The sequence below is a fragment of the Micromonas commoda genome, chromosome 6 (assembly GCF_000090985.2).
Source record: "Micromonas commoda chromosome 6, complete sequence".
NCBI lineage: Eukaryota > Viridiplantae > Chlorophyta > Mamiellophyceae > Mamiellales > Mamiellaceae > Micromonas > Micromonas commoda.
In genome coordinates, this window is record NC_013043.1 from 1167356 (window position 1) to 1188403 (window position 21048).

The 21048-nt window shown below is 66.8% G+C and overlaps 13 protein-coding genes across 13 annotated transcripts; 8 read left to right on the forward strand and 5 right to left on the reverse strand.

The window, feature by feature from the left end:
* Nucleotides 1–67: 67 nt before the first annotated feature.
* On the reverse strand, nt 68–1853 carry MICPUN_59587 (predicted protein; the record flags this gene model as incomplete). The annotated part of the gene is made up of 2 exons (XM_002503312.1): nt 68–1598; nt 1733–1853. 2 exons carry the CDS (start codon nt 1851–1853, stop codon nt 124–126), a joined length of 1596 nt encoding a protein of 531 aa, XP_002503358.1. The 3' UTR covers nt 68–123.
* A 253-nt stretch (nt 1854–2106) lies between these two features.
* On the forward strand, nt 2107–3833 carry MICPUN_59588 (predicted protein; the record flags this gene model as incomplete). The annotated part of the gene is made up of 2 exons (XM_002502955.1): nt 2107–2383; nt 2634–3833. Exon 2 carries the CDS (start codon nt 2664–2666, stop codon nt 3831–3833), a length of 1170 nt encoding a protein of 389 aa, XP_002503001.1. The 5' UTR covers nt 2107–2383; nt 2634–2663.
* A 167-nt stretch (nt 3834–4000) lies between these two features.
* MICPUN_70297 (predicted protein) lies at nt 4001–4924 on the forward strand (the record flags this gene model as incomplete). The annotated part of the gene is made up of 1 exon (XM_002502956.1): nt 4001–4924. A coding segment is annotated over one exon (924 nt), but the record flags the coding sequence as incomplete, so codon positions are not given.
* Nucleotides 4925–5123: 199 nt separating this feature from the next.
* On the forward strand, nt 5124–7462 carry MICPUN_82623 (predicted protein; the record flags this gene model as incomplete). Its single annotated transcript, XM_002502957.1, has 2 exons — nt 5124–6020; nt 6095–7462. 2 exons carry the CDS (start codon nt 5124–5126, stop codon nt 7460–7462), a joined length of 2265 nt encoding a protein of 754 aa, XP_002503003.1.
* Nucleotides 7463–7628: 166 nt separating this feature from the next.
* On the forward strand, nt 7629–8347 carry MICPUN_59591 (predicted protein). The gene is made up of 2 exons (XM_002502958.1): nt 7629–7678; nt 7847–8347. The coding sequence occupies exons 1-2, from the start codon at nt 7658–7660 to the stop codon at nt 8300–8302; spliced, it is 477 nt and encodes a 158-aa protein (XP_002503004.1). The 5' UTR covers nt 7629–7657; the 3' UTR covers nt 8303–8347.
* A 6-nt stretch (nt 8348–8353) lies between these two features.
* On the reverse strand, nt 8354–9013 carry MICPUN_83070 (predicted protein; the record flags this gene model as incomplete). Its single annotated transcript, XM_002503313.1, has 1 exon — nt 8354–9013. The coding sequence occupies one exon, from the start codon at nt 9011–9013 to the stop codon at nt 8354–8356; it is 660 nt and encodes a 219-aa protein (XP_002503359.1).
* An 855-nt stretch (nt 9014–9868) lies between these two features.
* On the forward strand, nt 9869–11229 carry MICPUN_108508 (predicted protein). The gene has a single exon (XM_002502959.1). The coding sequence runs from the start codon at nt 9870–9872 to the stop codon at nt 11181–11183; it is 1314 nt and encodes a 437-aa protein (XP_002503005.1). The 5' UTR covers nt 9869; the 3' UTR covers nt 11184–11229.
* Nucleotides 11230–11279: 50 nt separating this feature from the next.
* On the reverse strand, nt 11280–12899 carry MICPUN_59594 (predicted protein; the record flags this gene model as incomplete). The annotated part of the gene is made up of 1 exon (XM_002503314.1): nt 11280–12899. The coding sequence occupies one exon, from the start codon at nt 12897–12899 to the stop codon at nt 11280–11282; it is 1620 nt and encodes a 539-aa protein (XP_002503360.1).
* A 297-nt stretch (nt 12900–13196) lies between these two features.
* Nucleotides 13197–15334, forward strand: MICPUN_59595 (predicted protein; the record flags this gene model as incomplete). Its single annotated transcript, XM_002502960.1, has 2 exons — nt 13197–14675; nt 15053–15334. The coding sequence occupies 2 exons, from the start codon at nt 13197–13199 to the stop codon at nt 15332–15334; spliced, it is 1761 nt and encodes a 586-aa protein (XP_002503006.1).
* Nucleotides 15335–15418: 84 nt separating this feature from the next.
* MICPUN_101177 (predicted protein) lies at nt 15419–16555 on the forward strand (the record flags this gene model as incomplete). Its single annotated transcript, XM_002502961.1, has 1 exon — nt 15419–16555. One exon carries the CDS (start codon nt 15419–15421, stop codon nt 16553–16555), a length of 1137 nt encoding a protein of 378 aa, XP_002503007.1.
* A 103-nt stretch (nt 16556–16658) lies between these two features.
* On the reverse strand, nt 16659–17201 carry MICPUN_97605 (predicted protein; the record flags this gene model as incomplete). The annotated part of the gene is made up of 1 exon (XM_002503315.1): nt 16659–17201. One exon carries the CDS (start codon nt 17199–17201, stop codon nt 16659–16661), a length of 543 nt encoding a protein of 180 aa, XP_002503361.1.
* Nucleotides 17202–17738: 537 nt separating this feature from the next.
* On the reverse strand, nt 17739–19136 carry MICPUN_101179 (predicted protein; the record flags this gene model as incomplete). Its single annotated transcript, XM_002503316.1, has 1 exon — nt 17739–19136. The coding sequence occupies one exon, from the start codon at nt 19134–19136 to the stop codon at nt 17739–17741; it is 1398 nt and encodes a 465-aa protein (XP_002503362.1).
* Nucleotides 19137–19245: 109 nt separating this feature from the next.
* MICPUN_59599 (predicted protein) lies at nt 19246–21045 on the forward strand (the record flags this gene model as incomplete). The annotated part of the gene is made up of 1 exon (XM_002502962.1): nt 19246–21045. One exon carries the CDS (start codon nt 19246–19248, stop codon nt 21043–21045), a length of 1800 nt encoding a protein of 599 aa, XP_002503008.1.
* Between the last annotated feature and the right edge of the window lie 3 nt (nt 21046–21048).

The window sequence follows — 21048 nt, forward strand, 5'->3', positions numbered from 1 at the left end:
AACCACGAACCTCGCCCTCGCGCCTCGCGTCGCGGCGGCTGCTGGAGTATCGATCGTGTCAAAGTGTCGGTAAGTTCAATTTTTGTATCACAACGACGCCGCTCCACCTCTCCCAGTCCGTAATTAATCCTTCCTCTCGATGGGCTCGGACGCATAATCGTCGTTGAAGTCATCCGCGCCAACCACGTACGTTCGAAGGATGGGCTTGTTGGCATCCTTCACCAGGAGGTACTTGCCGTCCTCCATCTTCATGCACATGTCCACCACGGACTTGAACACCCCCCACATGTTGCCCTCGGTGAGGTTAATCTGCTGCGCGAAATCCTTGGGCTTGTACGTCTGCGTGTTGACGATGGCGTGGTTGTTCGGATCCTTGGGGTGGGTTCGGGAGACAAAGCCGAGCTTGAGCTGATCCGCACCCGCGAGGAGCGCCTCGCAAGTCCACTTGGCGAGCTTGTTAGCGTTGTTTTTGAGCTCGGTGGCGATCACCGCGCCGCGCTGCGTCTCGATCTGCTTGCGGTAGTCGACGCCGGCGATCTTGGAGTCAAACTCGTTCAGCGTCTTGATGGAGAGGAGAGCCTTGGCGCCCTTGCTGTCCGTCACGCCGTTGAGCTCGTGCCTCGACACGAGCACGACCCCGCCGCCCACGTCCCACTTGCGGTAGCGGTATCCAACCTTGGCGGCGTTGGCGTCCCCGGTGCCGAAAGGATCCGCGTCGGCGCCAAAGTTTTCGCACTCCTCGGTGAGCACCTGCTGCGCATAGTCAAAGTTGCACGCGGTGGACTCCTCGCTGAGCTTGTGGACGCCGTTGATGTTCTCCTTGTCGTCCGTGATCGGGTCCTGCGCCGTCTCGGACACCGTGAGCAGGTCGAAGGAACCCTCGGGTCTCTTGTCCATGACTAAAACGCCGTCTTTTTTGGTGACGATGAGATCCCACCCGTACACGCTCCTCGCCGCGCACATCACCGCGGACACCATCGCGTCCGTCGCGTACACCGTGCCCGCATTTTTCTCCATGAGTGTCGCCATGACGGGGTCGTCGGACGTGGTCGGGTTGTACGATTTCTTCTTGCTCTTCTGCAAGTCGCGGTCCAGCTTGGGAGTGACGCGATCGTACGTCTTGTCAAAGACGCCCAAAGCGCCGCACTGCACGAGCTCCTCGTGCGGCGGGAGGGTTTGCGCTTGGAGCTTGGTGAGCTGCACGAGGTTGATCTGCTCGGCGACGTCCCAGTCGGGTCGAATGTCGACGGATCCGGAGTAGGTGACCGTCTCGCGGTTGCGGTTGTGCGCCCAGGTGTTCCACTGCTGCTGCTTCTTAGACTGCATGCGCTGCTGGCGCGCGCGTTCGCGCTCGGCGCCCTTGCCCATGTCGCCGCCCTCCACGGTGGCCTGGTTCCAGTTCCTGCGCTGGAAGTTGCGGTTCTGGAACTTGCCGCGCGCGCCGTAGCGCTGGCGCGGCGCGGGGGTGTTGTCGACCAGGGAGAAGGAATCTTCCTCGTCGTTGGCGAAGAAGTTGAAGACGGTGCTCACGCCGCCTTGGCCCGCGTTGTAGCGGTTGCCGGCGTACTTGGCGTAGCCCGTCATGTTCCAGTCGGCGGCTGAAAACGGTCGGGGAGGACGCACGCGGTCAGTTCGGGGCATCGAAGCGCGGGAAGCGCGCGATCGCGCGCGTGTTTCGCGGTGCGGTCCGGCGTCGCAAAAATCAGTCAGGCGGGAGGTCGTAGGGTCTCACCTCGGCCGAACTTGTCCGATCGGGTGAACGGAGCGTAGGTGAGGGCCCTGTCCGCGTCGACGGAGTCGACGGGTGGGCCCCACGCGTCGGTTTCGACGCACTCGGGGACCTTGAATCCCATCGCGAAGGTCGGCGGTGGTCCCAACCCGTGCGAGTGAAAGAGGGTTGGGCACTCGCGAACGGGCGCCCTGAAAAGGCGGCGCACCACGAAACGAGGTTCGACCTTCTCCACCCGGACCTTGAATGCTCATACGAATATTTTATGACGATTGCTGTATGCCGTCATTTAATCACGATGTTTCTAACTGTATACGTGCTGTAAAGAAATTTGGGACGAGGAACGCCAGTGACGAAGTCACATTTAGTGCCACATTCTACCCCAACTTTTTTGGAACTATGTCACCTTTTATTCGTCTTCTGATTGGTCGAGAGCTCGATCATTTGCAAAAGTCATAGACTAAACAACCGTACGGTCGTCGTTTGTTACTTTATTGCAGACTAACAAAACTGTGCGACGCCTTCCGTGTCTTTCGACGACGACTGTTCTGCGGGACGGCCTTATCGTTGCGCTTGGCGTGCACGTAGTCGTCATCCTCACATGACGCCACTTGTAAACGAAGAGTGGACGCCAAGGCGTCTTCCGATGAGGCGGTGATAGACGTCGAAGTTGACCGGTGTATCGATGAAAATTCAGCTTCAAACCATGGATAAGTAGCCTATCTCAATGCGTTTTTCATCGAGGCTTCACCGAAGCTTCATCGAGACTCGTCCCAAATCAGCCTCCCGGAACGTTCCTGTTCATCAGTCTCACAGGGAGGCACCTACGGATAGGAAATGTGGCTTTTTCAGCAGAGGAGAATCGAATCACGCGCATCTCTCCGCGATCTCTCCCATCACTCAGAAGAGGGCGCGCTCGAAGGAACGGCCCGCGATGGCGACCCGGCGGACCAAGGCGGTGTGCCGCAACCTTCCCCCGGACCTCCCAGAGTCTGCGTTCGTGCGCGCTCTCGCAGCGGAGGGGTTCGCGGGTCGATACGGGTACTTGGACTACGCGCGTGGGGCTTGGAAGCAGAGGCTGCCGGTGCCGTCCGTGGCTTGGATCCAATTCGCCGACGAGCAGGCGCTGTTCGACTTTAGGGGCGCGTTCGGCGGCCGGATCTTCCGCGCGGGCGAGAGGGACGATGCCGAGGAGCGCGCCGGCGGCGAGTCCGCGACGGAAAACGCGGAGGGCGACGGCGAACCCGCGCCGGAGGAGGGGGCGCCCGCGGCGACGAAAAACACAGCTGTGCCCGAGGGGATGGAGGAGTGGCGCGCGCGCGTCGAGTACGCGCCCAATCAGAAGACGCCGCGGGGCAAGCAGCATCGCGACAAGCGCGAGGGTACCATCGGAAAGGACGCCGCGTACCTCCAGTTCGTGAAGGACCTGGAGGCGTCGATGGAGGCGCCGCCGGCCCCGACGATGACAGCGGAGCAGGCGCTGGAGCGAAGGGAAGCGGCGGAGCGCGCGGCCACGGGCAAATCGGACTTTAAGGTATCCGCGCTGCTGAGGTACGTCATGGAGCAGAAGAAGAAGGAGATGGACCATCGAAAGGCCGCGAAGGCGGCGGCGAAGGCGGCGAAGGGCGGTAAGAAGGCCGCCGGCGCGGGAGCCAAGGACGCCAAGCCGAGCAGGAGAGACGCCAACAAGCGGAAAAAGGGAACAGCTGGCGCCCAAACACAGCCGGCGCCCAAGACCCTGCCGTCGCCGAAGCCCGCCCCGAGCGGCGCCTCCGACGGCAACAAGTCGAAGCAGGACGGCGGGGGGAAGAAACATCCGCCGGAACCCGCGCAGCAGCGGAAGCCGACCGCGCCTGCCCCGGAGCCCAAGCAGGGCAAGGCTAAGGCGCTCAAGCAAAAGGCGCCGAGCAAGCCAAACAAGCCGCCGGCTCCCGACGGCGGGGGCGGGGCCAAGACCGCGGACGCCGCCGGCGCCGGGGGACGCGGCGGGGGCGCGGGGGCGGCGGGGGGACGCGGCGGGGGACGCGGCGGGCGCGGGGGGCGCGGCGGCGGGGGGAAGTCGAAGCCGAAGTCCAACGTGCAGGTGTTCAGGAGCGACAGCTAGGTGTCGTTTCGTTCAGAGCCACACGACCATGGACGCCACTGGATAATGAGAGGTAGCGACGTGGTCACTTTTTATATCGCACGATGGTTGCCGCCCTCGCCGCCTCGTTCGCTCCCGCCGGCGGCGCGCCCAAGGCTGGCCGTCGCGCCGCCGCGCGATGCCGCGCATCCGCCGACGCCAACACCAAGACGGTCAGGATCACCGCTCCCGAGGGATGGACCCCACCCGAGCCCAAGAAGTTCACCGTGGCGGAGGGAAATCTGGGCAACGTCATCTCCGCGGCCGTTCCTCTGGTGCTCCGACTCGGCACCGGCGCCCTCGTCAACGGATACGCCCCCTCCCTCGTGGACGACGACGAGCCCACCAAGTACTCCATCGTGAGGTTCGCCGGCAAGAGGCTCGCCGAGGCCAACGCCCTGGGCCCGAGGCCGGCGCTGCCCATCGAGGTGTTCGAGTACGAGGGATCGCCGTACTGCAGAAAGGTGAGGGAGGCGTGCGCGTGCCTCGACCTCGACGTCGTCTACCGCCCGTGCCCCTCCGGCGAGAGCTACTGGCGCCCGATGGCCAAGGCGGAGGGCGCCGCCACGTTCCCGTACATGAAGGACCCGAACACCGGCGCGTCGATGTGCGAGAGCGACGACATCGTCGAGCATCTCTTTCGCAACTACGGCCCGACGGCGGGCTCGGGCCTACCCGCAGACGCCGACGCGAAGGCCCTCGGCGTCCCTTTCATGCTCCGCCGCGGCGGGATCACCAACCTCACCTGCTACGCCGCCGCGGTGGCCAGGCTCAAGGGCCTCAAGTTTAGGCCGTCGAGGGCGTCGGAGGCTGCGAGCGCGGGCGAGCCCGTCGAGCCGCTCGTGCTGTGGACGTACGAGTCGAGCCCGTTCACGAAGGCGGTGCGCGAGGCGCTGACGGAGATGGCGATACCCCACGTCGTGCGGTACTGCCCCAGGGGATCGGTGAGCAAGCGGGACGAGCTGCTGGCGAAGACGGGGACGTTTCAGGTGCCGTATCTGGAGGATCCCAACACGGGCGTCGCGATGTTCGAGTCCGCGGCGATGGTCGACTACCTCGAGAAGACGTACTCGCTTTGAGTTAAGGGTTAAGCCTTTACGAGTGTTTAGACAGAGAGGTACCCCTTCGTAGGCTATACTTGTATCACAGCGCCACTACAAGTAAGTGTTATTGGTGAGGTGCCTGCTTCGACGGCCTTCAACTTTGGAGTGTCCTTGTGTCAGCAGAGCAGCAGAGCCCAGTTGTTTTTTTATTGGAAGACGCGCCGCCGCTATGCTCGCCACGCTCCCCATCCTCGCGCCCCGCCGGACCCCATCGCGCGCGTCGCGTCGCGGAACCCCCGTCCTCGCCGCGCGAGGCACCCCCCGCGCTCGCCCCGAAGGTGACGACGCGCCTCGCCCGCGCGTATCGCGCCAGACCTCGCGTCCAACCTTCCCGTTCAGCCGCGTGGTAAACCACGAGCCGGCCAAAGCCGCGCTGTTGCTCGCCGCCGTGGACCCGAACATCGGCGGCGTGGCGCTCTTCGGCCGCAGGGGCACGTGCAAGACGGTGCTCGCGCGCGCCGTGCACGCGCTGCTCCCCGCGCTCGAGGAGGACGAGGAGGAGAAGAAGGAGACGGCGGTCGTCGAAGAGTCGGCGACCCACGCCCGCCCCCGCCGCCCACCGCCCTTCGTCACCGTGCCCCTGTCAGCCACGGAGGACGCGGTCGTCGGCACGATCGACGTCGAGGCGTCCGCGCGGGTCGGCGAGCCCGTGTACGAACCCGGCCTGCTCGCCAGGGCCGACCGCGGCGTACTGTACCTCGACGAGCTCAACCTCGCAGACGAGACAGTCGTCGACTGCGCGCTCCACGCGGTATCGGCGAGGCGGTGCGTCGTGGAGAGAACGGGCGTCAGCACGTCGCGGCCGTGCCGGGCGCTGTGCGTGGCGACGTGGAACCCGGACGAGGGGGAGGTGAAGCGAAGGGTCGTCGACGCGTTCGCGCTTCACGCCTCCGCCGATGAGCCTCTCGCCGTCGAACGTAGGGTTCGAGGGGTGGAGCTGGCGTCGGCGTGGATGGACGACTGGCGCGCCGTCGCGGAGGAGGCGCGTTTAGACGAGGCGGCGCTGGCGGCGGCGCTGGCGGCGGCGCGGAAGACGCTGGCGCGGGTGCGGGTGACGGACGCGCAGGTGGGATGGATCCGCTTTTATCATACCCGTGTCGAGTACCTCGATCGCCTTATCAATTTTGTTGTCACACACAGGTGGGGTGGCTCGTGGACGTCGCCATCCGAGCGGGGTGCGTGGGACACAGGGCGGAGATCGCGGCGACGCGGGCGTGCAAGGCGTCCGCGGCGTTGCGCGGGTGCGAGGTGGTCAACGGAGGAGACCTGAACGCGGCGGCGGCGCTGGCGATCGCGCCGCGAGCGACGAGGTCGATGGAGCCGCCGCCGCCGCCGCCGCCGCCGCAAAGGGCGGAAGAAACCGAAGCGGCGGATGAGACGGAATCGAAGGAGGAGGACGAGGAGGAGGGAACCCGGGGGAACGAGGACGAGGACGACGACAAAGGCGACGATGACGACCGTGAGGAAGAGGACGAGGAAGAGGACGAGGAGACTCGAATCGCCGTCGAGGATTTGGTCTTCGCGCCCGAGGATCGAGCCGGCGAGCCGGCCGTATCGTTCGGAAAGCTCTCGCGTCGACCCAGTAAACCCGGCGCGGCGGGCCGAGCCAAAAAGGCCGTCATCTTCTCGTTCGACCGAGGCAGGTACGTCAAGCCGGTGTTTCCCAAAGGGGGCGTCGTGCGCAGGGTCGCCATCGACGCCACGCTTCGAGCCGCGGCGCCTCACCAACCCTCGCGCCGAAAGCGACGCGGCGACCCGCCCGACGGCAGACGCGTCCGCATCGAACGCGACGACATCCGCAACAAGAAGATGTCCCGCGCCGCGGGGACGCTCACGGTGTTCCTCGTCGACGCGTCCGGGTCCATGGCGCTCAACCGCATGGCCGCGGCGAAGGGCGCGGCGCTGACGCTCCTAGCCGAATCGTACACCAAACGCGACGCGGTGGCTTTGGTATCCGCTCGGGGCGACGCGGCGGAGGTGATCCTCCCGCCGAGTCGGTCCATCGCGCGCGCCGAGGCGAGGCTCGCGGCGTTACCATGCGGCGGGGGCACGCCGCTGGCGCACGGGTTGAGCACCGCCGCGCGCGTCGCGATCAACGCGGCGAGGACGGGCGGCGGGGGCGGCGGAAAGTGCTCGAGGACCCGCGTGGTGCTGCTCACCGACGGGGGCGCCAACGTTGGGCTCGACTGGTCCGAGTCGACCCCAACGCGGCGCGCCGCGATGGAGCCGTACGAGCCGTCCAAGGCTGCGCTGCGCGAGGAGGCGGTGGCGGTCGCGGGGCGGTTGGGAAAGGCGGGCGTCGAGCTCTTGGTGGTGGACACCGAGTCTGACGCTCTGCGAAGAGCCGGGGTGGGCGCCGGGGTGGGCGCCGGCGAGGCGAGGACGAACGTGGCGGAGGATCTCGCGAGGGCGGCGGGAGGGAGGTACTTTCGGCTGCCGCCGCGTTCGGGGGTGGGCGCGGGGGCGAGGAGCGCCGCCGAGCGTCTCACCGGGATGCTGAAGGCGTGAGAACGTAGTCGTGAACGGTGCTTTTCTGTCGCGGCCAAAGCTCGCCCGGTCTCGACCAATCAGATGCGAGCAGGCGCTCCGAGATTTACCAATCCGAGATCTCTCGCGAGATAGCAGCGAAAAGCGAGCAGGCCCGGCCTCGGCTCTCCACTAACGAGGGTCGACGCAGTCTTCGCACCGTTAAAACCCGACGAGATGTCCGCAGTTACCTCCGCGGTGCGTTCCCCGCGCGCGTCAGCCGCCGGGAGCCCCTCGAGCGTCGCGTGTCGCTCCGTCGCGAAGCCTCCTATCCACAACGGAAGATTCCGATTTCCCATCGCGACCCCAATCGATCCTCCGACCGCCCCCTGACCCACCACCCTCCCGTTCCGTCTTCCCTCGCAGGTCTCCTGCCGCGCGCCCCTCCGCGTCTCCGCGTTCAAGGGCAAGGCCGTCAAGGCTTCCAAGGCGGTCAAGGCCGCCCGCGTCGCCGTGACCACCTCCGCGTCCTGGAACCCGTTCGCGCAAAACTCCAACAAGGCGGGCATCGTGGGTTCCCAGGGCCGCGAGGACTACGAGGCGGAGGACGTCGAGTACTACTTCAACTACATGGGCATCCTCGCCGACGAGGGCAGCAACGACCGCATGGACGCGCTCCTCAACGCGGGCAAGCATCCCATCGACGTCATCCTCCTCTTCGCCGCGGCGGAGGGCGACGTGCCGAAGATCGAGGAGATCCTCGAGGCGGGCGCGGACCCGAAGGTGACGGACATGGACGGAAAGACCCCGATGGACCTGGCGGGTGCCAACAACCCGGGGAAGAAGGACGTCGTCGTCAAGATGCTCCAGAACGCGATGTGAGAAACCTCACCGAAACCTTAATAGTCTAACACTTACTACGATGACGCTCGCTCACTCCCCGTTGGGCGAGTCCCCCTTCACGAGCGGCGCGTGTCTCCGGTGGTACTCGACGCTCTTAGCGTACGCCTCGCGATCAATCGGCACCCCGCTCCCGCCCTCTTCCTTGCCCAGCGCGTTCCTCATGATCGTGATGGGCGTCATCGGGCACTCGTAGTCCACGGTCTGGCCCTTGACCGAGATGATTCCCCACGGCGCGTCCGGCAGCGGCGGGCGCGATTGCTTCGACGGCACAGCCGCTCGTTCCAGTTCCAACTGCTCTCGCGAGTACAGGATGACGTCGAGCCACGTGGCGTCCGGAACGTCGATCTTCTCCTGCGGGAACCACCGCGTCAACACCGGGAGCTCCGCGTCGGACCTGGCGCTGTAGCCGCTGCGGAGGAGGTGCTCGTTGTCGGGGGTGATCTCGACGGCGCCAACCTTGGTGCCCGGGACGAAGTTGCGCACGAAGACGTGCTTGCAGAAGGGCGCGTACCCGTCCACGAGCGGGGCCTCGCCCGACTTGTGCGCGTCGTGCACCCGCGCGACGAACGCCGCCTTGTCGAAGTCGATCTTGGTGCCGCCGTAGTTCGGGTCGTCCCACTGGCGCATGGCGAAGTCGTCGAGGAAGAAGGTGTCGGTGACGAGCCCGGAGGAGGATGGGGACGACGCCATCGGGGCGGTGGTGGCGGGGCGGCGGGTTGGGCGGGCGGGCGGGACGAGGGTTCCGGCGGCGACGACGCGACGGGGGCTCGCGAGGCGTCGGAGGGACGCGGTGAAGGCGAAGGCGGCGCTCGAGACGGCGCGCGCTTGCATCGGCGCGGGCGGCAGTGCGATCCCTGAGCGGCACGGGAATCGATCGGCCATCCTTCCTTGTCCGGCCAGCGCAGCGGTCGGCTTCCACCGTCTGTCGCACTTTTCGCACCGCGCTCCATCCCCGCGTTGCGTCCGTCGCGCGCGCACATCCCCCGCGCGCATCCTCGAAGGGAGGCGCACGGACGACGCCCGGAACGATCGGCGTGCGCTCGCGAGGCGTTGAACCGCTCTCGCGCGTCGACGTCTGTGGGTGCGGAGTCACAGCTGCGGGAGCGCGAGGGCAAACAAAAGCGGCGGCGGCGCGCGAGCACCGGGGCCGGGGATGACCACCATGGACGGCCCGCTCGTTCTCCCTGACCCAGTGGTCAAGGGCGCGGGACTCTACGCCGGGATCGGCGACTACGTCAAGGTCGAGCCCAAGCGATACGCGCCAAAGACCTTGCGCGAGACCGCCGAGGGCAGGTACTGGCGCGCGTACAAGGCTCCCGCGCTCATCAACGCCGTCTCGCAGGTCACCAGCCTCCACTTCGCGGACGCGTACCCGTACCAGCTCGCGGTGACGTCCTCCGCCAGGGTCACGGTGTACAACTCGCAATCGAGAAGACAGCACAGGATGTTCGCCAGGTTCAAGGACATCGCGTACTCGGGGGTGCTGCGCAGCGACGCGCGCGCCATGGTCGTCGGCGGCCAGGCTGGCATCGTCCAGCTCTTCGACATGAACTCGCGATCCATCCTGCGCAAGTTCGAGATGCACACGCGCGCGGTGCGGAGCGTCAAGTTCTCGCCGCAGTCGTACGCCACGATCGCGTCCGCGTCCGACGACACCACCGTGCGCATATGGGACGTCGCCGCGGGCGAGTGCGTCCGCCGGCACGACGGCCACACCGACTACGCCAGGTCAATCGCGGGCCATCCCACGGCGCAGACGTCCTGGGCGTCGGGATCTTACGATCACACCGTGCGCCTGTGGGACAACAGGGACGGGTCGACGTCCGCGACGATGACGCTGGACCACGGGTCACCCGTCGAGGACGTCGCGTGGCTGCCCTCCGGGTCGCTCTTGGTGTCCGTGGGTGGTCAGGACGCGTGCGTGTGGGACGTGTTGGGCGGCGGGAAACTTTTGAAGCGTCTCCGGTGCCACCAGAAGACGATCATGAGCTGCCACGTGGCGCCCGACGGTGGACCCCCGCCGGTGCTGGAGCACGGCTCGTTCGCGGCGAGAGCTGGGGCGGGCGGGCGCGCGACTGCGCCGAGGCTCCTGACGGGCTCGCTCGACGGCCACGTCAAGGTACACGAGCTCGACGATTTCTCGGTGACGCACAGCGCCAAGTACCCCGGGCCGGTTCTGGCCGTGGCGCTGTCGCCGGACGCCAACGCGCTCGCGGTGGGCACCGCGAACAAGCTGCTGAGCATCAGGCGGCGGACCAAGCCGCGCTCGCACGCGCTGGGCGGCGGCGGCGGCGGGGGCGATTCGGGTTTTCACAAAGTCGGGCCCTCGGGGCGGAGAAAAGCGCCGCGGCGGCTTGACGCGGGCAGCTGGCAGTACTTCATCCGCGGGATGAACGCCAAGGCTGCGGAGGGGGATTTTAAGGTGCAGAGGCTTCGGAGCGTCCGGTTGCAGGCGCACGACCGCGCGTTGAAACGTTTTCGGTTCACCGAGGCGCTCGACGCGAGCCTGGCGGGCGGGCGACCCGAGGTGATCGCCGCCGTCATCGACGAAATCGCCGCGCACGGCGCGCTGAGCAAGGCGCTGGCGGGGCGTGACGCCGCCGCGCTTCAGCCGGTGCTCAGGTACGTCATGAAGCACATCGGCAACCCGAGGCACACCCGGCAGCTGGTGCACGTGGCGGGGATGGTGCTGGACATCTACGGGGGATCGGTCGGCGCTTCGAGGGAGGTTGACGCCGCGCTCAGGCTCATCAGGGAGAGGGTCGCGGTGACGCTCAGGCTGCACGATTCGCTCGCGGCGCTCGCGGGGGTGGCGTCGCCGCTGCTGACGGTGGGGCAGCTCGCGGCGTACAGGGCTTAGTGAGCGAGCGAGCCGAGACTTGTAATCCACGGTACACTGCGAAACGAGTACGTTGACCTCGAATGCGACTCATCACTTTACATCGCGACTCATCGTTTACATCAGGAGACTCACGAGGGTGGAGAAGGCGAATATCGCCAGGGTGTTGGCGTGGGTCATCGCGCCGGTGTCGGTGTCGGCCGTGACGTTCGCGTTCGAGTTGAGGTACCCGGGCCCGGGGGGTCCGCCCGGTCCCGGCGGCCCCGCGACATAGATGTACGTGACGTTACCCGATGACGACGTCACGTTACCCGATGACGATGACGACCCGGGAGGGCCGGGAGGGCCGGGAGGGCCGCTCGCGCCGGATCCGCCGGAGCTCGAGCCACCGGAGCTCGAGCCGCCGGAGCTTGATGAGAAGGCGACCTCGGCGGGCGTCGCGACGCCGAAGGAGGAAGGCGACCCGTTTCCTACTTCCCCGTTGTTGTTTCGCCCCCAGCATTTTATGGTGCCGCCGTCCAATGCGGCGCACGAGTGGCGCTCTCCCGAGCAGACGCTCGTTGCTGTCCGCCCCGTGCCGAGGTCCACCGTAGCCGGAAGATTTCCGGGAGGTGGCATGTACGACCCAGTTCCGAGCTGCCCTTTAGAATTTGCGCCGAAACATTTCACGCTCCCGTCGTTGAGCACGGCGCAACTGAAAGCGTTACTACTGTCGCTATCAGTTCCAGTCGAAACGCTCGTCGCCGTTTTACCGGAACCCAGATCTATCGCGTTTGCGTCGGGGATCGATCTTGCTGTCGTGTCGCCGTACCCGAGCTCAGAAGCAAAATTTTGTCCGTAGCACTTGAGGGTGTCGTCGTTCAGGATGACACACGTGTGACGATACGCAGCTGAAACACTCTTTGCCGTTAGTCCCGCGCCAAGGTTGACGTTCTCTGCGGGTGGGGTGTTTCTATTTGATACATCACCGTAGCCCAGAGATACACCCATGGCGAGTCCCCAGCACTTCAAACTCCCGTCGTTCAGCACGGCGCAGGTGTGATCGGAACCGGTAGCAACGCTCTTCACCCCCGCGCCGAGGTTCGTGGCAACCACCGCCGTAGGACTAGTTTTGTCTGTGGTATCACCGACTCCGAGCTGACCGTTATTATTTTCTCCCCAGCACTTGAGGCTATCGTCGTCGAGAATCGCGCAGGTGGAATAAAATCCGCATGACACCGCCTTTGCCGTTCGCCCTGTGCCGAGGTCCACCGGTGTCGCGGGTGGAGCGTCTCTGGTCGTGGTGTCGCCGTACCCGAGCTGACCGGCGTTGTTGTAACCCCAGCACTTGACGGTGCCGTCGTCGAGAATCGCGCAGCTGTGAGTCGATCCACCGCAGATGGCCTTCGCCGTCCGCCCCGAGCCGAGGTCGAGCGGACCAACCGGAGCAGCGGAGCTTCCACCAGCGGATCCCATCCCGAGCAACCCGTTCCAGTTGTTGCCCCAGCACCATACCGTGCCGTCGTCCCGTATGGCGCAGGTATGAATTTGTCCACAGGCTACGCTCGCCGCGTTCGCCCCGCTCGCCGCCGAAAACAGAACCGCGAGAACCGCGCGCCGAGGACGAACGCGAAGGCTTGTGCCGCGTGTAATTGGCGAATCCCGGGAATTGGGAAGACCGACGGCGAGGACACTTCCCTGGGGACGCGAGGCCCAGGGGACGCCGCGGGTGACGTCGTCGCGAGCGTCAAGCGACATCGACGAGGAGGCAGTGCGGCGAATCGGAAGTGAGACGGGTCGCGCGGGCAGGTTCTGGATGAGGTCTGGGGCGGGGCTGAAGATATTTTACAACCCTTTCTTCTCGAAGAGCTCTTCCAGTCTGCGCGGGTCCGCTTCGCGCGCGTGGATTCTTGGATTCGGCAGTTCGGCAGTGACTTGACCTGAAGGGTCCGGCTCGGCAGGTCCAAAGAATTTGAACCAGCTGGCGAAAGACGGTCCCACGACGACCCGCGCCGCGCCGCGCGCCGCACTCCCCGAACCCCCGGGCGATCCCCCATGGCGCAGCGGACCATCGCGTCGTTCTTCAAGGCACCCGCCGCGAAACCCGCGGGCGCCGTACCCCTGCGCGAGGTGACGGAGTCCGACGTGAACACCAGGAAACGCGACGCGCCCCAGGGATGCGTGGTGGACCACGACGAGCGGGCGCCGAGGGGCAAGCGCCTGAGCGCGCCGCGATCCTTCGAGAAGGGCGCCGACGTCGTATCGGTGCCCGGCACGTCCGGCGGTACCGCGTCCAGGCCCGGAGATCGACCCACGCGTTCGCTCGAGCTCGTCTCCGTCGACGGGCGCGACTACCTCGTCGGCGGCCGATGCTTCGAATGCGCCAACCTCACGAAAGCCGCGGGGGACTGGCGAGCCGACGACGAACCGTTCAGCGGCGGGATCTTCTGCGCGGTGACGGGGACGAACCGCGTGGTCTCCGGGCACGTCCTCGGCGACCGTCTGTTGATGTACGACGTCCCGCGCATCGACAAAGTCGTGGCGTCGATGTGCTTAACCTGCGAAGCTACTGACGGATTTAAATGCTCGTGCGACGACGACGCGGACGGACGGACCCGCGCGGTGGCGCTGCACTCTCTCCCGCCGCCGGTCGACGACGTCCACGGACCCGGCGCGCCCCACGTGGCGGTCATCACCCAGAGCGGGGAGCTCAAGCTCGTACGCATCGACCAAGGCGAACGCGAAGACGCGACCGGAGTCATCGTCTTCGCCGGCGCGAAACTTCGGGTGGTCGGCTCGTACCTGCTGACGGAGGGGACGTTCAAGTACGCCTTTCCCGAGGGCGAGGCTGGCGTCGAGGCCGCGTCCGACGACAACGCGGGACACAGGCTCGGCGCGTGCGTGACGTGGAGGGACCCGAGGGACGCCGCGGCCGTCACCGCGGAGTACAGAGCGGAGGCGCCGAGCGACTGGTGGGCGCCAGTCGCCGTAGCCGTCGCGTCCAGGACGGGCTCGCTCTGCTTCCTACGTGTTGGACCTTCGAACGGCGGCGACGGCGGCGGCGGCGCGGAGCTGGTGCGCACGGTGCACCCGCACCTCCCGAGGGACGGCGCGCGCGACGCGAGGATCCACGACGCGGCGCTCTGGGAGGCCGGCAACACAGCTGGCGGCGATTCTGCTGCCGTTGTCACCGTGGGCGGCGACGGCGTCGTCGCGGTGACTCACTTTGATCAAACCCACTCCGATCACGACACCGCGTGGCGGTGCGTGGACGGGCGAACGTCGCGGGCGACGTCGGTGCGCGTGTGCGAGAGGTACGCGACGGCGGTGACGGGTTCGGTGGACGAGGACGACGTACACGTGTGGGATCTTCAGGACGAGCGGCGGGTTCGAAAGTTCAGGTTGTTCGACGGCGCGAGGGTGAAGGGTTTCGATCGCGCGACGTACCGTCTCCGGGGTTTGGCGATCGGGGGCAGCGGGAGGCTGGTCGGGGTGAGTAACACGAACAGGGTGGGCGACGCGACGATGCAGCTCGTGAGGGGGCGATAGACGTATACGATGTGTAGTAGTGCCGCCTACGAGTAAAGGTGAAAAATGCTCAGCAGAGTGATGGGGTTCAGTTCTGTTTGCTGCAGATCCATCGAGACCAATCATCGGCCCGAGTGGATCCGCACTTCACAGGGCACGCGAGCCCCCGACGGTCTCGACATCGATGACGGGCGCGGCGGTCACCCCTCCGCCTCCCGAGGAACTCAACAGGGTGCGCCTCCCGCGCGTTGGGCCCTCGAACCCGCCCGGATCGCGCCGTCGACCTGACCGCTGTCCCGAATCGTCCTAGGGTTGGTCGCCCCGTGAACGCGCGCGCTGACTCCCTCCGTCCACCCACCCCCCGCATCGTTCGTTCCCCGCAGGAGCTCGACGTGCTCCTCGCCACCGAGGATAACACCGTGCGCGAGGACGCCGGCTCGCTCCTCGTCCGCGAGAACGCGCGCGTCGCCTCATCGCGTCTCACCGGATCCACCCCAAACGGCGCGCCCCTCTACGAGACCGTCGAGGTCATCGACGGCCACGTCGTGAAGCTCGCGTCCAAGCCCCCGCTCAAGTCCTTGCTGTCCACGCCGCAGCTCCCGGAGAACCTCGCCGCGCACCTGCCGTCCGATCCCGCCGCGCCGGTCGCCAACGCTCTCCCGTGAACGCGTGTCGGATCGTGTTCCCACGCATCACGGGTCCCATTACGTTACTTGTAGGTGAATTAGCATCGTCGTCGCAGCGGGCGCATGGCGAAGGCGCGACCGGGCGCGAGGTACTGGACCGCGCGGAGGAAACGCGCCGCCGCGCGCCTCGCGCTCTTCGTCGTCGTCCTCGCGCTCTTCTCCATCCCGGCCCCGCGGTACTACGAACGCAGGCGCCAGCGCCTGACCCACATCGCGTCGCTCGATCCGCACTTTCGAGAAGAGTGGGAAGCGGATCGGCCTTGGCGTTTGCCCGGGTCGTGCGAGTCGCGGCTCGGCGCGGTGCTTCCCCTGGACCCCACCGCCGCCGCGTTCTCGCTGGAGCGATCCAGGCTCTACGGCGAGTTCGCGAGCGGCCTCGAGGCGAGGGGCCTGGACGTCTTCTCGCGGGCGGCGGCGGCTTCGACGACGCAGGGGTTGGGCCTCTCCGATTTGTTCGACTTTCACCCGAGGAGCGGCCGGGTCACCGCGCGGCTGCACAGGCTGGACGTCCCGGTGCGCGCCGTCGTGTTGCCCCTGCCCGCGGCGTCCAGGGCGGCGGCGCGGATCCACCGGACCACGCGTCGCGTCCTCGGCGAACACTTCCCCGGGTACGGGAGCAAAGACGGGTTAGCTGGGCACGGCGACTCGGTGTGGTACCAGGACCCGACGGCGTACCACTTCTCGGTGTACCACGCGTCGCACCACCTCGCCGAGGTGCGAGTGACGCCGGAGGAGGAGCGTTTAGAGGCTGCCGCGATCGCGGGCGCGTGCGCGTCGATGTGCCCCATCCGGGCGGTGATCGAGCGGGTCGTCGTGGCTCCGTCGGGCGCGGTTTTGGCGCTGTGGAACGTGGCGGCCGGAACGGAGCCGTCGGATCTCCGCGCCGCGCTGCGCGCCGCGCTGCCGAACTCGCCGCGTGCGCAGATCGTCAAGGACCGGGCGATCCTGCACACGACGGTGGCGCGGCTGCTTCGGCCGCCGCTGGGGCCGATGGGCGCGGTGGTTCGAGATGGGGGCGCGGGGGCGGCGAGAAAGGCGGCGGCGGCGATGACCGCGTCGCTCTGCGGGACGGAGGCGACGCTGCCCGTCGCGTGGTTCGTTCGAGAGTACGATAAGCTGGCGCTGGCGCTGGGCGGGGAGTACGAGCCGGAGACGATGCCGTTCGCGTGCGAGGCGGGCGGGGGTCGGGGTCTCGAGTAGCGCGGCTCGATAAAGTGAGAATAATATGGAGTAAAAGTTATTAGGTGTCGAAAGCTGACCGACTCGCCCGCCTGGTTCGCCCGCTCGCTCGCGTTGGAGTCGCTCAGGTGGACTTGGACTTGACCTCGCCGCAGTTTTTGATGATTACCTCGATCGCGGGGGTCCCGTCGCCGCTGCCCGCGTTCGCCTCGATCCATTCGATGCGTTCCATGCCGTCCACCACGTGCCCGAAAACCACGTGCTTCCCGTCGAGCCAGCCGGTGGGCTTGTGCGTGAAGTAAAACTGCGATCCGTTGGTGTCGGGTCCCGCGTTGGCCATGGCGAGCATGCCCGCCTTCTGGTGCTTGACGTGTGACTTGTTATCCGCCCACTCGTCCGCGAAGGTCGGTCCGAAGATGCTCTCGGACCCGGTTCCGTTGCCGTTCACGACGTCGCCGCCCTGGGTCATGAAGCCCTTTATGATGCGGTGCAGCCTGACGCCCTTGTAGTGCATCGGCTTGCCGGAGCCGACGCCGTTGCCGCGCTCGCCCGTGCAGAAGCTGCGAAAGTTCTCGCACGTCTTCGGGAGCGCCGCGGAGAAGAGCTCGAACTCCACGCGGCCGATGTCCTTCTTCTTGCCGTCCTTCTCCACGGCTTCGAACTCCATGAAGCATCGCACGTTTCGCGGGTTGCCCGCGACGCGATTGAGGGGCAGCTCGAGGATGGACGTGGACTCCAGGTACTGCATGAACTTCATGGCGCGGTACACGAAGTAGAGGAAGCCGAGAAAGACGGCCCAGATGGTCGCCGGGTGCCAGCCGGTGTCTGCGAGGGAGGGCCGATGTCAGCGACGGGCTAGGGATGGGGAATCTCGCCCGGGGCGTGGGTTCCGTAATAACGTTCGGGGAAATTTCGGGGCGGATGCGGGCGCGCGCGCGTACGTTCGACGAGGTCGTCCGTGAAGTGCGTGACGAAGTGCACGGGCACGTCGATCGCGGCGTTGAAGACATTGCGGGGGAAGTCGAGGAAGCCCATGGCGGCGGCTCCGGCGTTCGCGCGGCGTGTGCGAACCCGACCGAAGGGTTAGGGTTGAACCGGGCGAAAAAGGTCCTCCGGGGCGTGACGACAATCCCGAAGAGTCGGCACCCAGGCCAGCAGCAAGCACGAGCTTTTCCTGTTTTCAATGCGTACTTGTAGTCCCGCGCTACTCCTCCCCCCGCTCGTCGTCTGACTCCGGCACGAAGCTGGCGTCGTCTCCGTCGATCCCCGCGGCGCCCTCTCCCGACACCGTGTCGCCGTCGGACTCGGTCACGGTGTCGGAGCCGCCGGCGTGGGCCTCCGCCCCATCGTCATCGTCATCGTCGGCTTCATCGCCTCGCGCCACCGTCGCGGCTAGATCCCCGTCCGGCCCTTCCTCGTCCGAGCCCCCCACGGTGACGTCGTAGTACGGGTCGCAAGCCGGCCGAGGTTTCACAGCCTCGAACGACGTCACGCGCGGCTCGTGGTAGCCGCTGTCCGACGCGAGCGTGACGAACGCGGCTCTACCGTTGAACCGCCGCTCGCCCTCCTCCACGAATTGCGGGTAATCGGGCGCGGAGAAGACGGTGCACAGCTTGCCGACGCCCGGAATATCGTGGTCCGTACTGAACCCCGACGTCATGTCGTTCATGCCCTGCCTGTCTTCTCGCGCGTCCGGTCCCTCGTGCGAGCGCAGCACCAGTCGCACGCCGTTCGTCTCCATGAACTTTTTGGTCGCGTCGGCGCCAAACATGGTGCCGATGCCGCGGTTCTCGTTGAAGATCATCCCGTTCACGTCCAACGCCGGGTCCGACCACAGGACGTCCCCGGCGATCTGCGTGTCGCCCTCGCCGTCCGGGTCGTCGCCGCCCTTCCACGCCTTGGCGAGCTCGGCGAGCGTGCCCACCTCCGCTCCCGAGGCACCTCCCGCTCCTCCCTTTTTGCCCCCCTTGGCTTTTCGCTTGGACCGCCACAACCCGCCGTGGACCACGAGCGTCTTGTCCGCGACGAGCGCGGCGAGCGGGAGCTCGGACGCGACGCGCATGAACAGCCTCCACAGCGCGCGCCCGTCCTTCTTCCCGTACTTGACCTCCAGCTCCTTCTTGTACCCGTACACCTCGGTGCAGAACTCGCACTCGTGGTTGCCCCTGGTCAGCGTGACGTACCGCGGCATGCAAACCTTCCAGGCGAAGACGGTCGCCACGAGCTCCGCTCCCCAGGCGCCCCTGTCCACGAAGTCGCCGTTGAAGACGTACCAGTTCGTCGCGCTGGGCGCGCCCGCGAGGTGCACGAGACGCAGCGCGTCGTGGAACTGTCCGTGCGTGTCGCCCACCACGTTGACGTTGACGTCCGGCGAGGAAGGATCGACGCGCACCAGGGTGCCCTCCGTCTCCAGCACCGCGAGCGTCGCCTTGAGCAGCTTCTCCATCACGGACTTTGGGACGAGCCGGCGCAGGTTCTGCGGGTGGTCGGGTCCGGTGAACGTGTTGGCCTCCATGACCCGCGCCAGGTTGGCGACCCACTCCGGGGTGAGCTCGCCGCCCTTGGGCCACGTGACCGCGGCAGGGGAGGTTCCTCTGGTCATCGGGATCGACGTCGATCGGGGCTCGGGACGGTCGGTCGCTGGATCCACGTCGGACGGAGTCGGCGCCGCGGCGTCGTGATGCGTCGAGGGATACCGCGGTTGGCGTCGAATGCGTTCGGACCGTCGACGACGTCTCGAGGCTGGGCGCGCTAGCGCAGCTCGTTGTGGCAAAATTTCAAACTTTTGGCTTCACCCAACTGAAACAGCAGCGTCGGACGTGCCGAACACGACACAGTCAGTCAGTGTAGGGATGCGCGCGGTCGTCCTCGCGGTGCTCTCGGCGCTGGTGCTGGCGCCGTCCGCCGCGGATGCCTTCCGCGGCGGCGGCGACTGCTCCGATATTCCGAGGTTCCCGTCCGATCGCCGCGGCGACGGGCAGGGCAGATCGAACCGCCTGACGCTCGCCACGTTCGACGCGAGGTGGATCGCGACGATGAGCCCCGTCAACGCCACCGCGAAGGGCGAGAAGCAGGACAAGGCGGTGGCCGACCGGTTGCGCGCGGAGGACCGCGAGCGGTACCGCGCGTTCGGAAAGTTACTGGCGGAGATCAAGGCGGACGTCGTCGACGTCTCGGGCACGAACGGGTGCGGCGCGCTCAGGCAGATGCTCTCCGCCGAGGTGCAGCTCCTCCCCGAACACGCGTCGAAGGTGCGTCAGTACCTGCACGAGCGGCCGGAGGACAAGGGGATCGCCATGCGACACACGGGGATGCTGACGTACGTGGATCCCAGCGTTAACATCACGCGCGTCGACGACGCGCGCGTGGCGTACCCCATACCGCACACGCGATGCCCCGCGGACGAACGCGACCGCGCGGATCAATCATCATCGTGCGAATCGGAATATTCCTGCGCCGCCGCCGACGACGACGACGACGCCGACGCGTCCTCGTGCGCCGCGGACGCCGCGCGCTCGTGCGCCGCGGCCCGCACTCGCGTCACGGGCCCGCCCAGGGACCACTACGTCACCCGCATGGCCGTCGGAAACAAGAACGTGACCCTCCTCGTCGTCCACTTCGACGAAGACGATTGGTCGTGTGCGCGACGCGAAGCGGCGGCGACGATCGTGGCGAACGAGGCGGCGCGAACCAGGCGGGGAGGGTTAGGGTTTGGGGGTGAGTCACCGGGTGGTGAGTCACCGGGCGGTGAGTCACCGGGCGGTGAGTCACCGGCCCCGGTGTCGTCGTCGTCGTTCGACGGCAGGACGCGGGTGGATGACCTCGTGGTCATCGCCAGGCTTCCCTCGTCCGGCGCGGGCTCCGAAGATCCCGCGGCGCCGCACCCGACGGACGCGGACGCCGTGGCGGACGCGCTGGCGCTCAGGGGCACCGAGCTCGAGTTGTACGAGCCGGGAGGCTTTCAGCAGGTTGTCGACGTCGACGACGACGACGCCGGGGAGCGCGAGGCGCTCGATCGGCCGAGGAGGAACAGGACCTCCGCGGTGTTTTTGTCCAAAACACTCGTGGAGTGGACCACTTCGGTGACGGCTCGCGAGGTTCCGACGCCGGGGAGTCAAAAGCGGCAGCTCGGTCACCCGCTCGTCGTCGACATCACGTTCAAGGCGTACTGCGCGTTCAGCGGGGACGTGGACACGTGGGAAGAGTTCCTCACGCCGGGCGTCGCGTTCTTCGCGGTGTTTGAACTCGCGTGTTTCTGCGTGTGGTCGCTCGGGATATACAAACTGTTCCTGGGAAAGGACGAGGGCCCGCACTGGATGAAGAACTTTTACCGGTGGCAGATGGACGTCCCGACGCTGGAGGAGTTCTTAGCCGAGGAGGAACGGCTGAACGAGTTGGAGGAACGCGAGGAGGCCGAGGCGGAGGCTCGGGAACGAGCGGCGGCCGAGGGCGGCGGCAAAGGCGTAGGCGGAACCGCCGTCGAGAACCGGGACGAGGACGGCTCCTCGTGACTA

Bases quoted from the DNA above. Each gene is read 5' to 3' on its own strand.
- MICPUN_59591 (XM_002502958.1), top strand. From the start codon at position 7,658: ATGTCCGCAGTTACCTCCGCG. The intron at 7,679-7,846 runs GTGCGTTCCCCG...CTTCCCTCGCAG, and splicing joins TGTCCGCAGTTACCTCCGCG to GTCTCCTGCCGCGCGCCCCT.
- MICPUN_108508 (XM_002502959.1), top strand. From the start codon at position 9,870: ATGAACTCGCGATCCATCCTGCGCAAGTTCGAGATGCACACGCGCGCG.